Consider the following 11,586-nt stretch of genomic DNA (forward strand, 5'->3'; position numbering starts at 1 on the left):
TTTAAATATTGCAGTGTGTCCATGTTCATTGCAGACTCCCAGTCTATCCTTCTCCACCCCCTCCCCCCACGTTTCCCCCTAGGTTCATTCTCTAAGTCTGTAAGTCTGTTTCTGTTTGGTAAACAAGTTCATTTGTATCCTTATGTCAGATTACACATCTAAGTGATAGTATATGATATTTGTCTTTGTCTGACTTACTTCACTTAATATGACAATCTCCAGGTCCATCCATATTGCTACAGACCCCATTATTTCATTCTTCTTAATGGCTGAGTAATATTCCATTGTATATACATACCACAACATCCTTATCCATTCATCTGTTGATGGACATTTCGGTTGCTTCCATTTAGGTAGCTTCTGGGCTATGGCTGAGATATTTATTTTCATAATAGCTGGTAAATAGCCATAGAGCAAGGAGTCTAGAAATTCCATCCTGGCTCCCTTCGGCTTCCCCAGACTTCTGGACTTTCCCACACTTGGAGGTTTAACACCTGGCCTAACTGGAGACCACCAGGAGCCTGCTGGAGCCTCGGAGCCGCCCCATGACTCTGCCCTGGTCTGTTCCAATTGGTCAGTGCCTTTGCCACGCCAATGATTGTTAATTTCATCCCTGGACACTTCCACAGCAGTTTCGGGTGGAGGCTTGGAATGACTCAGAATATAAAAGAGAAAAATGAGCTGCAGAAAGAAGACTTGGCATGTCAGAGTCTGGATGGGCTGCCTCCCAGGGCACGCTGCCTGTCAGGCTGGGAATGCATCACTTCCCTCAGTTGGTGACCCCCACAGCTGAGGCCCTTCTGTTCTCATTATCCAATGGCATCAGCCCTAGATCTTTCTCTGACCATCATCCAGGGCTTGAGGAAACACCACCACCTCTGCCATCACGTTCATCACCATTGCCCTCTCTTCCTGTGTGTTGGATCTTCTAGAAGTTGTCAGGGAAGCCCTCATGGCACCAGATTTGAAGACGGACATTGTAAATGACAGTGAGTTTCTGCCTTCTGTGCGTGGGGGTCATGAAGATGAATCAGTGAGCAAATAGCATACAACTGAAATGTCCGTGAGCGGGGCTCTGGGGCCCAGCGATGCTCCCGAGAGAGTACTAAGAAGAATGGGTCTGGCAGGCCTCGCCAGGGAGGCTAGAAGGCACAGCTTCTACAAAGAGTGATTTTGCTTCACCACCTAGAACCCTCTCATAAGGTGTCCTTAAGGCTCTGTCTCCACAGACCTCCAATCATCTCTGAGTGATACAGCCCTGCTCAAGGTCTCAGGCCCCAGAGGTGCTTGCTGTGTGACCTTGAGTAAGCCACTTCACTCTCTGAGCCTCGGCTTTTTCATCCGGCAAAGCCAAAGATTGCTCTTTCTTTCCTGAGAGAACTCCTGCTTAGTGTGGTACTGGTGGTTGTAAAAACTCTAGTTAGTTAGTCTAATACCCTGAGCATTTCAGGGAAGCACAGGCAGGAGAAAGGGCAATGGTTTCCATCACGCAAGAAGCCCATCCCTGGAGAGAGAATAAAGCGTGGTAACAGATGCCTCTCACTTCACCAAAGACCCTTTCTCCCCACCCAGGATCCTCTGGTCCTTGGAGCCCTGAGATCAAAGCTCTGCCCACTCCTGATCATGAAGAGAGACATTAACGTGAAGAGAGAAATCTTAAGTGGGCTTCTAGAACTCATGCTTTTACTGGAAAAACAGCAAGAAGTATGGCCGACCATCCCATGAGTTCACCCTTGAGCTAGCATGGCCCTTGAGTAATATTCAACCTTTCCTCTAAATACTCCAAAAATATTGACTTCCTAAAAACCTTCCAGTTTATTTTACTACTGACTCTCATGCCCTAAGAGCGCTGCTTCATGCTTTTATTTTTTAACTTTTCTTGCTGGTTACCGAGGCAGGAAGCATGGAGGAAGAGGATTTAAGAGTCTGAATAATTATTTTTTTAAGAAAGAGAGAAAAAAAATCTTATCTCTGCTGCTTCCTGTGTTTTACTTTTGCTCAGTGGCTTCTTCCCACGGCAACTCCCTCTTAAATATCTTAGATCCACGTTCTCCGAGCTTGGATCTTCACTACTGCCATCACCTCCACTTCTTTGTGTGATCTCAGGCTTGCTCTTATGGCTGTTAGAGGAGTTCCTCGTTTTCTTCAGGGCACAGATGAGGAAATCCACAATGCCCGGGGATGGAAGAGCTGTTCAGGATTAAGCAGGGGCTAAGTTCAGGCCAAGGCCCTTGTCAATGTGGGCAAAACTTCACTATCCTCTTGAGAATCGCAGGCCGAGAAACTGCGCTAGATAAAGTGAACTCTGTAAGCAATCCCCCCAAAGACAGTGGTGCATGCGTGCAAGCTCAGTTATGTCCTGCTCTTAGTGACGTCATGGACTGTCGCCTGCTAGGCTCTTCTGTTCTTCTCCGGGGTACGTTCCCTGGAGAACATTTGTTCTCCGGGGTATGTTCCCAACCCAGGGATGAGACCCATGTCTCCTGCATCACAGGCAGATTCTTTACCACTGAGCCATCTGGGGAGACCCAAAGACACCGGACTGTCTTCTAAAAACAAAACAGTGAAAGATGAAAAGCAATGCCTGCAAAGATGGAAACCCTGCCCAGGGCACTGGCTCTGCCTACCTGAAGACTGTTACTGAACATCCTTCAGATGTGCCACTGTCGAAGAATAGTAACTCCCGTGAGCTGTTATTTGAGGAAAAACCAGGCATTCCTTCGGGCTTCCCAGGTGACTCAGTGGTAAAGAATCTGCCTTCCAAGCAGGAGACTCGAGTTTGATCTCTGGGTCAGAAAGATCCCCTGGAGGAGGAAATTGCAACCCACTTCAATATCCTTGCCTGGGAAATCCCATGGACAGAGGAGCCTGATGGGCTACAGGCCATGGGGTTGCAAAAGTGTCGGATACGACTGAGCAACTAAAACAGCAAACACCAACATGGGCATTCTTTCAGACCCTGCTAATGAAAAGCGGTGAAGATTCTCAGAAGCGGATCAAGCTCATATGGGCTTCTGTGGGCAACTAGCATCTGCAAAGCTATTCTCCCCACTGGGTTGGCAGGTCAGCCAAGGCAAAGTGGAGAGAAGGGAGGGAATGAGAAGCAGGAGGGGCCCAGAATCAGCATTTGGCATCTCTGCCTCCATGGGCGTGTGTCCAGCGCTGGGCTACCGGGAAAGAGCAAAAGTACTTGGTGTTCCTCAATAAACAAGCTTCTTAATCTGAGCAAATAAAAAAGCCACTGGGAGCCCTGACTCGCTCTGAGCAGGCGATTTTCCCAAAGCAACTCTGGTGTGGAATGTGTGTAATTAGGTACCTTCAGGGAGGTGGCCTTGCTATCACTTCCTTTAGTTTATTAACATGGAGAAAGCACCTCTCACCACACCATCAGCCTAAACTGCTGGATCCTAGCAGGCCAAGCCAAGTTAATGGATGAAGTCCCTGGAGAGTCTGCAGGTGCGAGGAAGCAGAGAGCGGCTATGTAGGAAAAGACAGAGGTGTGAAAGCTGAATTTTTGTTTTGTGTTTAGCTAAATGCAATGGCAACCCAGTACTCTTGCCTGGAAAATTTCATGGACAGAAGAGCCTAGTAGGCTACAGTCCATGGGGTCACAAAGAGTTGGACACAACGAACAGCTTCACAAATGCAATCTAAAAGCAACTTTTAAGATATAAATCAAATTCTTGTCGTTAGCGAAGAACCTTTTTCCTTCTGATTGTCACCTTTCCAAGAAACCATCTTTAATCATTCCCCTTTTTGAATCTTACCACTGTGGCTCACCTCTCAGAAATTTCAGAGATGATGCAGAATTAGTACAGTAGGGAAAAAAAAATATTTATTTTCTAAGGTCATTACCTTGACAGGCAAAACAAAGCATTTTTTCAATTTCATTCAGAAATACATTTAAAAAAATACATAGACCAATATGGCCTGCCCAAACATATATTTAACATGGTAAATATAAGGAATAAACTGTTTGAATATAAATATCTATAAAAATATAAGTACATCAAAATGTAATCCAACCTCTTCCATGAGCCAATAAAGGAAAATAATTTTACTGCTTTAAAGCATCACCAATGTTTACCCTTCAATATCTCTCCACAACAACCCTATACCATTGTGTTTCCAAAAATCAAGGTAAGTAAGGGAAACTCCTGATTCAACTGATCATTTCATTTTTCCTTAGGGAACAGAGCTAGTAGATGACCATGAAAACGTTATATCTACTATTGATGCATTAGACAGACTTCCACGAGGCTAGAAATTAGGATGGGGTGTTTTTGCAGGGGAAGAGTTTGGGGAGGCAATAATTAAAGGTGGGAAATGCTTTGTCAGAGTGCAATACGGATGAGGTAGTCTCCTATGCATGAAACTCATTCTGATTTTCAGTAGTAACAGTTTCTCTCAGTTTTGCATTTTACAAATTAGAAAAACAAGTCTTTTTTTTTCATTTTTACTCGAGTGTTTGTCCTTCGAGTGTTTTCAATTTGTGCATTCCTTAGAAAAATCTTCACGGGGCTTTGGAGTTTCTCCCTGAAATGTGCCAGGCGCCTGAGTGAGACACAAACACTCCCTTCGGACCCTCTTGGGAACTCCGCCCACAAGTGGAATCTCCTCGCCTCCTCCAGTTTGCAGGCCACTGGGTCTCTTTGCCTTCTTTGCGGGGCCCATTGCCACCCCCATGGAGGAGAGACGGATGAAAACAGTCAGCTCGGATGGAGACAAGACTGGCTGGGGGCACTCCTTAACCTTTCCTGGAATGCTTGCACCCAGGGCGCTGGTTCCCTGCCAGTCTGGAACAAGAAATCGTCTGACCAGGCAGGATGCATTTGCCTTGATCCCAGCCGCGTGGGCAGCGCACAGAGTCAGGCCCAGGGCTCTCCATGGATGAAGAGCTTCAGACAGGCCCCAAAAACCTGCCCTCAGTGAGCACGGTTGTAGATCACTTTCTTATCTCTATAGAGCTGGGCTTTCAGCTTGGCAACACGAAAAGATGTTTTGATGCTGTTGCTGATGGCCTCCAACCTATTAAAACCAGACAAGAGAAAACACATTTCTTTTTTAGAAAAAATTATTCTTGGGTAAAAGAAACATCTAAAATTAGAATCTGGCCCAAACAAATCTAAATCTGGATCCTCAACTTTCACCCTCAACCATGACCGCGTGCTTCTCTACTGACCTCAAATGAAAATAAACTGCCTCTGATGCCTAGGGTAAGCCAGGGTTCAGTGAGCAAGGAGAGGGGTGATGAGGTCATATCTACAGGGGCTGGGAGTTAAAGAAATTTTAAAGCACAATTTTAAGGTGGACTAGAGATACTTTCTTCTCTTTTTTTAGCCCTATTCCAAGCACTGTTGCAACTCTGGTGGGATTGTATGGAGACAGTTACTCAGCAAAGGTTTCAAATTCTCAATCACATAAGGAATTGAAGTGGGCTTCGAGGGGAAAAGGAATTCAAAACAAGAAGGCCTACAGGCAGGGCCCAAAGCAAATGTCTTATGGCAATTAAAAACTATCGTTTTTGCAGGCTTAATGTTTTCTTTGGGTGGGAAAAACAGTAACATTGATTTAATAGTTGATGTAAAAAAAATAGTTGATGTAATGGAAACTAATAGAAAAAAATAATAATTTCCAAGTCAGTTCAGAAATGGTGGTTTACATAATCTTGCCGTCTGGAGAACCACTGTGCTGTGCTCAGTCATGTCCGACTCTTTGCGACCCTGTGGACTGTAGCCCTCCAGGCTCCTCTGTCCATGGGGATTCTCCAGGCAAGAATAGTGGAGTGGGTAGCCATGCCCTTCTCCAGGGGATCTTCCCGACCCAGGAAATGAACCCAGATCTCTCACATTGCAGGTGGATTCTTTACCATCTGAACCACCAGGGAAGCCCAAGAATACGGAGTGGGTAGCCTATCCCTTCTCCGGGGGATCTTCCCCACCCAGGAATCGAACCCGGGTCTCCTGCATGGCAGGCGGATTCTTTACCAGCTGAGCTACCAGGGAAGCCTGGAGGAGCACTAGTGGCCTGAGTTCATAAACATGGAGACTTCAAGGTCACGTGGGAAGCGCTGAGCTTGGCCCCAGACAGTAGTAAACAACTCAGAAGTCGTCCATGACCTCCTGGCCTGTGCTCAGAACACTTGGATCCTAGAACTTCTTGCCACTGGATTTCTAGGAAAAAATGCCTCTGACCATGAGAGGGAATCATAGACCACAGGACAGATCTGAAAGCAGGACTCCTCCCCGCAGCTTGCGAATTTCAAGATGCTTAGGTTGTGGAAGGTTTATCACTACAGAGCCCCTCAGAGCAACCCTGGGGTGTTACTAATCCAGATCCCAGCTCATGACTGCTTAAAAAATAAGAAAGCTGTTGAGAATGACATTGAGTCTCCATCGAATGCATTTCCCTATTAAAAAAGTAAATAAATAAACCTGAAAAACGACATGTTCTAACTCTCACCAACCCTACTTAATGACTTTAGTTTCCCTCTGGCCATTTGAATAACTGCTATGTTTTTGAAGAAGTTGATTATACATGATTAAAAAAAATAAATTTTCCCTGAAATGATGTTTAATTTCTCAGGGAAAGCTGTAAATATATTGACTCAGAGATGCAAAAACTAGATGTAACCAAATGACAGAGGTATCCCTAAACAGATTTTTGTTTGGATGAGTGGCGTGTGTGCTAAAGGGCAGCACACTGAATTACGTAAACCACTGTTTCTGAACCGACTTGGGAATTATTATTATTATGCTGTTAGTTTCCATTACATCAAAAAAACTTTTGAGAAGGATTCTTTGGCTCTTTTAAGTCTAGAGAACACAGAGATTTCTCTTTCCTCCCTTCCCTTCATATTGGCTTGTAAGCCTTTCTCCCACGGAGGTAAGAAGGACTGGAGACTGTTTATAGGTGAAGGGGACCAGCTGTTCATAAGAGTCTTACCTTCTTGTTTTCCTTCCGGCCACGAGCTGCTGCTGAAGACACTTCTCTCCTAGCTTAGGACAGTCTTTTCCTCTCTTTCGGTTGTTCCAGGCTTTCTCCATGGAGTCTTGGTCCCTGTCAAAATACAGGGAGGACATTTCAGCAACAGGAACGCTGGTTGTTCTCAGTGTCTCTGTTGCTTTCTTCAAAACAAGAAGAGAGCATCACGAGAGGAAGAAGGTCAGGAGGCCAAAAAGCTGATCAAAAACAAAGGTGTTTCTACTCACTTGAGCTCTTTTCCTGCTTGGCAAAAATTCTGGCATTTCTTGTCTGTCTGGCTAGCACACTGGCATCTCTTTCTGTGGACTGTTGCCTTTGTAGGAAAGAAGTCCTTTAAGGAGCGCTTGGACCTAGAAGGGCTTCCGAGTCCATATGGAACAACGTGCCTATTATGGAAAGAGAGAAACAGAAGATATGAGCATAATTAATCCTCTCCAAAGGCTGAATTCTCTGGGGGCAACCGCCTTCCATTAAGACAGAAGGAGAGCCCGCCACAGCATTTGGTAGTGAAATTTAGAGTCAAAAGTGGTAACAGTCAGGACCACGTGCCCATCAATGGCCCTGAGGGTGTGGACCCACCCGGGAGAAAATCACTTTCTCTAAGTCAATGACATTCCGTGTCAACTCTGGACACAGTTCAGTTTCTTCTTGACACAGCAGCCTTGCTTTTTGGCCAAAACTATGACATTTCTGCTTTGGTATCTGTTTCATATTTTCTTCCTTTTCTCTCTACTTAGTTAACAGCTCTTGGGAGGTGGGGGACTTCCATGCAAAACCATGACTCACATGATTTTGAAAACTGATTTTTCAACTCAAGTGATACATGGATATGCTAAAAGGGGCCCCCAGGGAGGCTGGAGGAAACACACTACCTGGAGCGTGGTTCGTGCCATATCTGCACACCTCCGGGGATTTTGGTGATTATTATGTGGCTATAGAGGACTCTTTGCCAGAAGGCTCTCCAGTAATTTCCCATGTGTTCATTATGATTCTCACCCAAGGAGTAAAGTCCTCCCCTTAGAAGTATCACCTTACTAAATATTAGGCCTGTCATGGTTTTTGTTTGGTGTGATTTGATTTTGTTTGGATTTTGGTCATCCTCGCTATAACGGGACTCTGCAGTGTGTTTTTGTTTACAGTTCTTTCTGATGAATGAATTATTTTGCAGGGAGTAAGGGGAGAAACTGCTCATCTGATCAAGGTGTTCCTCCTGCTGTCATGAAACTGGCTTTTCCAAAGGGCAAGGACAAAGGAGTTGAGACACTCAAGTTCCAGGTCTCGCTCCGCACAAACTCAACCTTGCAAATGACTTCAACAATCTGGGTCTTAGTTTTTTCCAAAAGTAAAATGGGGAGACAGCCTGTAAGTCTCTGTCATCACTTCTGCCTCTCAAGTCTCTACGCTCCCATGAGAAGCACAGGTTAGACTAACCCACAGATGACCTCAGCAGTGGCTTCTTCAAACCCAGGGAATTCGAGAACATTCACCTCTAGGCCTAATACAAAGATGTTCCCCCCAACCCCCGAGATGCATGACACCCTCTGGAGGGGTGTTTTGCCCACGGAGGCACTTTCCTGTGGTCAGCTGTGCTACCTTCAGAGACCACGCCAGACAATAACCAGAGAAACTGGGGCTCCGGTCTCCCGTGGAGCCAGAGGGGAGAAAGCCTAGCGTAAGGATGCCCTCTAGAGACTCACTCTGGAGTGTTGACCCAGATGATGTCCAGGTGGCAGAAGTAGACACACTCTTTATCCATCAGGGAAGAGCAGGAGCAGCGCTTGGACCTGCGGGGTCTCCAGGGCATGGTGGGAACTGGCCTCTCCCCGCCACTCTCCGCTCCCACGCTGAGCTCGGTGCCCAGGACTGCTGGGGAGAGAGAGACAGCAGGTCAGAGGGAGGTGTCTGCTCCGAGGTCCCGAGGCACACGGGCCACGGCCTGGGTGCCAGAGCCAGCAGAGCAGGGAAAAGTGGATGAGGCACACCGCCAGCCTCCAGCAAGAAACACAGAGGAAAAAGGATGGTTTCTTTTTTCCCTCCCTCCTTAACATGACTTCACCTGTGTCGCCACTGGCTTCTCTGCCTTCAGAGAGATTAAACACGTGCAGGGGAAACAACCGCCTGGAAAGGGACTTACCAGCGCCACAAAGGACGCGGCCTTCAAGGAAATACTTAGAAACACTGCTTATGGGACATTTAGCTTGGCTTCTACACGGAACCGTGCGCAGCCTACCGTGGCTTAACATGGGCTGATGACCAAAAGAGCCTCAAACTGTCCGTCATCCTGTCCTTCCCTAGACTCCGAGCCACTTCCCCAGGCGGGTGACCTTCCATCCAGTACCCACCGCTTCCCACCTCGTGCTAAGGCAGGGAGTAGCTCAGAAGAGCGGCACCTCTAGAACTCGGGTGGAAATCCAGAGCTTTGGGGAGGTGATTGGAAACAGAGAAGTCAGCTGAACAGGCGAACCCCGGATTGAACAAGCAGCCGCTCTCGGAACCCAGACAAGGTTCTGTGGGCTTTGGATTCTGAATCCCGGGATCAGGAGGGTGTGCGTGGGATCTACCAGCTCCCCCTTCCTCACAGCAGCCTTGCCTCCTCTTACTGACAAGTGAGCCCTGCAGCTTATCTGCCCAATTTTGTACATTTCAAATGATCAGACACATTCCAGGATTTTCATTCCCTTGACATCCTTTTCTCTTCAGTCGGGGTCACGAAAAGACAAAAAAAAGTGCATTGACCCTAGAAAGAGAGAAACGGGCAGATGCTCACACACTATCTAAATCCCTCGGTAGCCAAGATTTATTCTAGCTCCCCTCCCAGGACAGGTGAATAACACTGGAAATGGATATCACACTGTTGTGAGTGCCAAAAACCTGCCAAAAGAAACCCAAAGTCAATAATGACAAATTTTAAAGAAAACATCTGCTTCGCCCTGAAACCGCCTGGAGGGTTTTTTTCCCCAGACTGTTCTGCAGGTGATTTCAGTGTGCATAAACTGCTTGAATGATTTGAATAAAATTCCTTGGCTCTGAGTTGAAAAGTATGAATATTTTACACATTAACACACTATTAAAACAGTATTTGAATAAGATATAAATACCTATATGTCCTTTTACCTGTCTGAACAGAAAGACTGCAGACACACATTTAGCTAAATTACATCTTGTCTTTAAGTCATATTTTTAAAAGCCAAGAAACACACTAGGCAATAATAATCATGTCACTTTAATGCTAGAGGAGCAATGGTCTTCCACAGAGGATTCCCCCCCCCCCCCCACCTCTAGAAAACTTCAGCAGCTCTGAGCACTAACTCCCCTGCGCTTGATTTCTGAGCGGCAGTCGTAAAACGCACCGGGAGAAACAGAAGCAAGAAAAGCATTAAGGTGGGAAAAAAGACCAGCATTCAAGGATTTTACAAGTCACCGTGCCTACCTGCTTCTGGAGCTCCTTGGAAAGCCACAAACAGCAGAGCAAACATCATGGGGAAATAATCCATTCTGGGGTGGGGGCGGATTAAAGGAAGGGTTCAAAATCTTTCCCCCTGCAAACTAAACTCGAAGGGAATAAAAAAGAAAAAGTGCAGGAAAAAGAAAAAATCAGCTTCAGTTCTTTCCAAGCGCTTCGGGTTCTCCGGATCTCAAAATGGTACTTCGACCTGATTGCTGTTTAACGGGGAGAAAAAAGAGAAGTCTCTGCCCTGCAGAGAGGCAGAGCGAGCGGTCCCAGGACGCACGCGGCGGCGGCGGCGGCGCGCGGACCCTGGAGGCGCCGGTCCCAGCGCGGAGGCAGGAGCGCGTCTGACCTGGACAGCTCTCGGCCGGCTTTTTATATTGAACCCCTATAGAGTGGGGGTAAACAGCTCCGATTTTATTCCAGCCCCCAGACAATGTTATTGTGTCATTAGTCACCACCAGGCAACGTGCAGCCGGAGATAAGGCCGGGCTCTAGAGGAAATCACTGCTAACTTCAGAGGCAGACGCCGTCTGACAATTCAGGGGCAGGGCTAAGAAAAAGAAAATACCCATTAGAGAGGGACCTTTGGTAAACCTGCCCGTGCGGCGCGCAGCCGTCTGCTTCCCTTTTGCAAGCTGCCAGCCCCGGAGTTCAGGAATCAGAAGAGGGACTCCAGAAAAGTCATACCATTGGTATGAGAAGTATGAGCTCCAGTTTAAATAGATTGTATTGTTGTGTGCGGGGGGGAATTTTTTTTTTTTTTTAATTGTTGTTCGCTTCACTTGCCTTTTATGTCTCTCTGATTCCTTAGTGCTGATCAGACCGGGGGACTCTCTCCCTCCGTTCCCTCTCCCCACCTACTCGGGGTAAGTTTATCTTGGCAGATAGATCCACACACTTTTCTCTGACTTCTGATCCCCCTCCCCTCGAGTCTGTTGGGCTCGAGTTCTTTGCTTCCACAGTGGGAAAGATCGGAGAAGGATTGTCAAGGAAAGGAAGTTGTGTGTGTGTGTGTGTGTGTTTTTAAGAAAGAATCCTTTTAGGCACATACCCAATTCTTTCAGGATTGCTGATTAGAACCCCGCCATGAACTTTTTATTTTTGTATCCCCCATCTTCGCTTCCCCGGGTCCCCTCCACCTTGGAGGGGGT

The 11,586-nt window shown here is 46.7% G+C and overlaps 1 protein-coding gene across 1 annotated transcript; it reads right to left on the reverse strand.

Annotated features, from left to right (window-relative positions):
- Nucleotides 1–4,925: 4,925 nt before the first annotated feature.
- On the reverse strand, nucleotides 4,926–10,478 carry EDN1 (endothelin 1). Its single transcript, XM_068961083.1, has 5 exons — nucleotides 10,415–10,478; nucleotides 8,682–8,850; nucleotides 7,212–7,370; nucleotides 6,946–7,059; nucleotides 4,926–5,028 (listed from the first exon to the last, which is right to left on the reverse strand). The coding sequence occupies exons 1-5, from the start codon at nucleotides 10,476–10,478 to the stop codon at nucleotides 4,926–4,928; spliced, it is 609 nt and encodes a 202-aa protein (XP_068817184.1).
- Between the last annotated feature and the right edge of the window lie 1,108 nt (nucleotides 10,479–11,586).

The sequence above is a fragment of the Capricornis sumatraensis genome, chromosome 22 (genome assembly GCF_032405125.1).
Source record: "Capricornis sumatraensis isolate serow.1 chromosome 22, serow.2, whole genome shotgun sequence".
Classification (NCBI taxonomy): Eukaryota; Metazoa; Chordata; class Mammalia; order Artiodactyla; family Bovidae; genus Capricornis; species Capricornis sumatraensis.

Excerpts from the sequence above, each read along its gene's own strand:
- EDN1 (XM_068961083.1), bottom strand. The coding sequence starts at position 10,478 with ATGGATTATTTCCCCATGATGTTTGCTCTGCTGTTTGTGGCTTTCCAA. Across the intron at positions 8,851-10,414 it reads CCAAGGAGCTCCAGAAGCAG|CAGTCCTGGGCACCGAGCTC; the intron begins GTAGGCACGGTG and ends CTCTCTCCCCAG. Across the intron at positions 5,029-6,945 it reads GCCGGAAGGAAAACAAGAAG|GTTGGAGGCCATCAGCAACA; the intron begins GTAAGACTCTTA and ends TGGTTTTAATAG.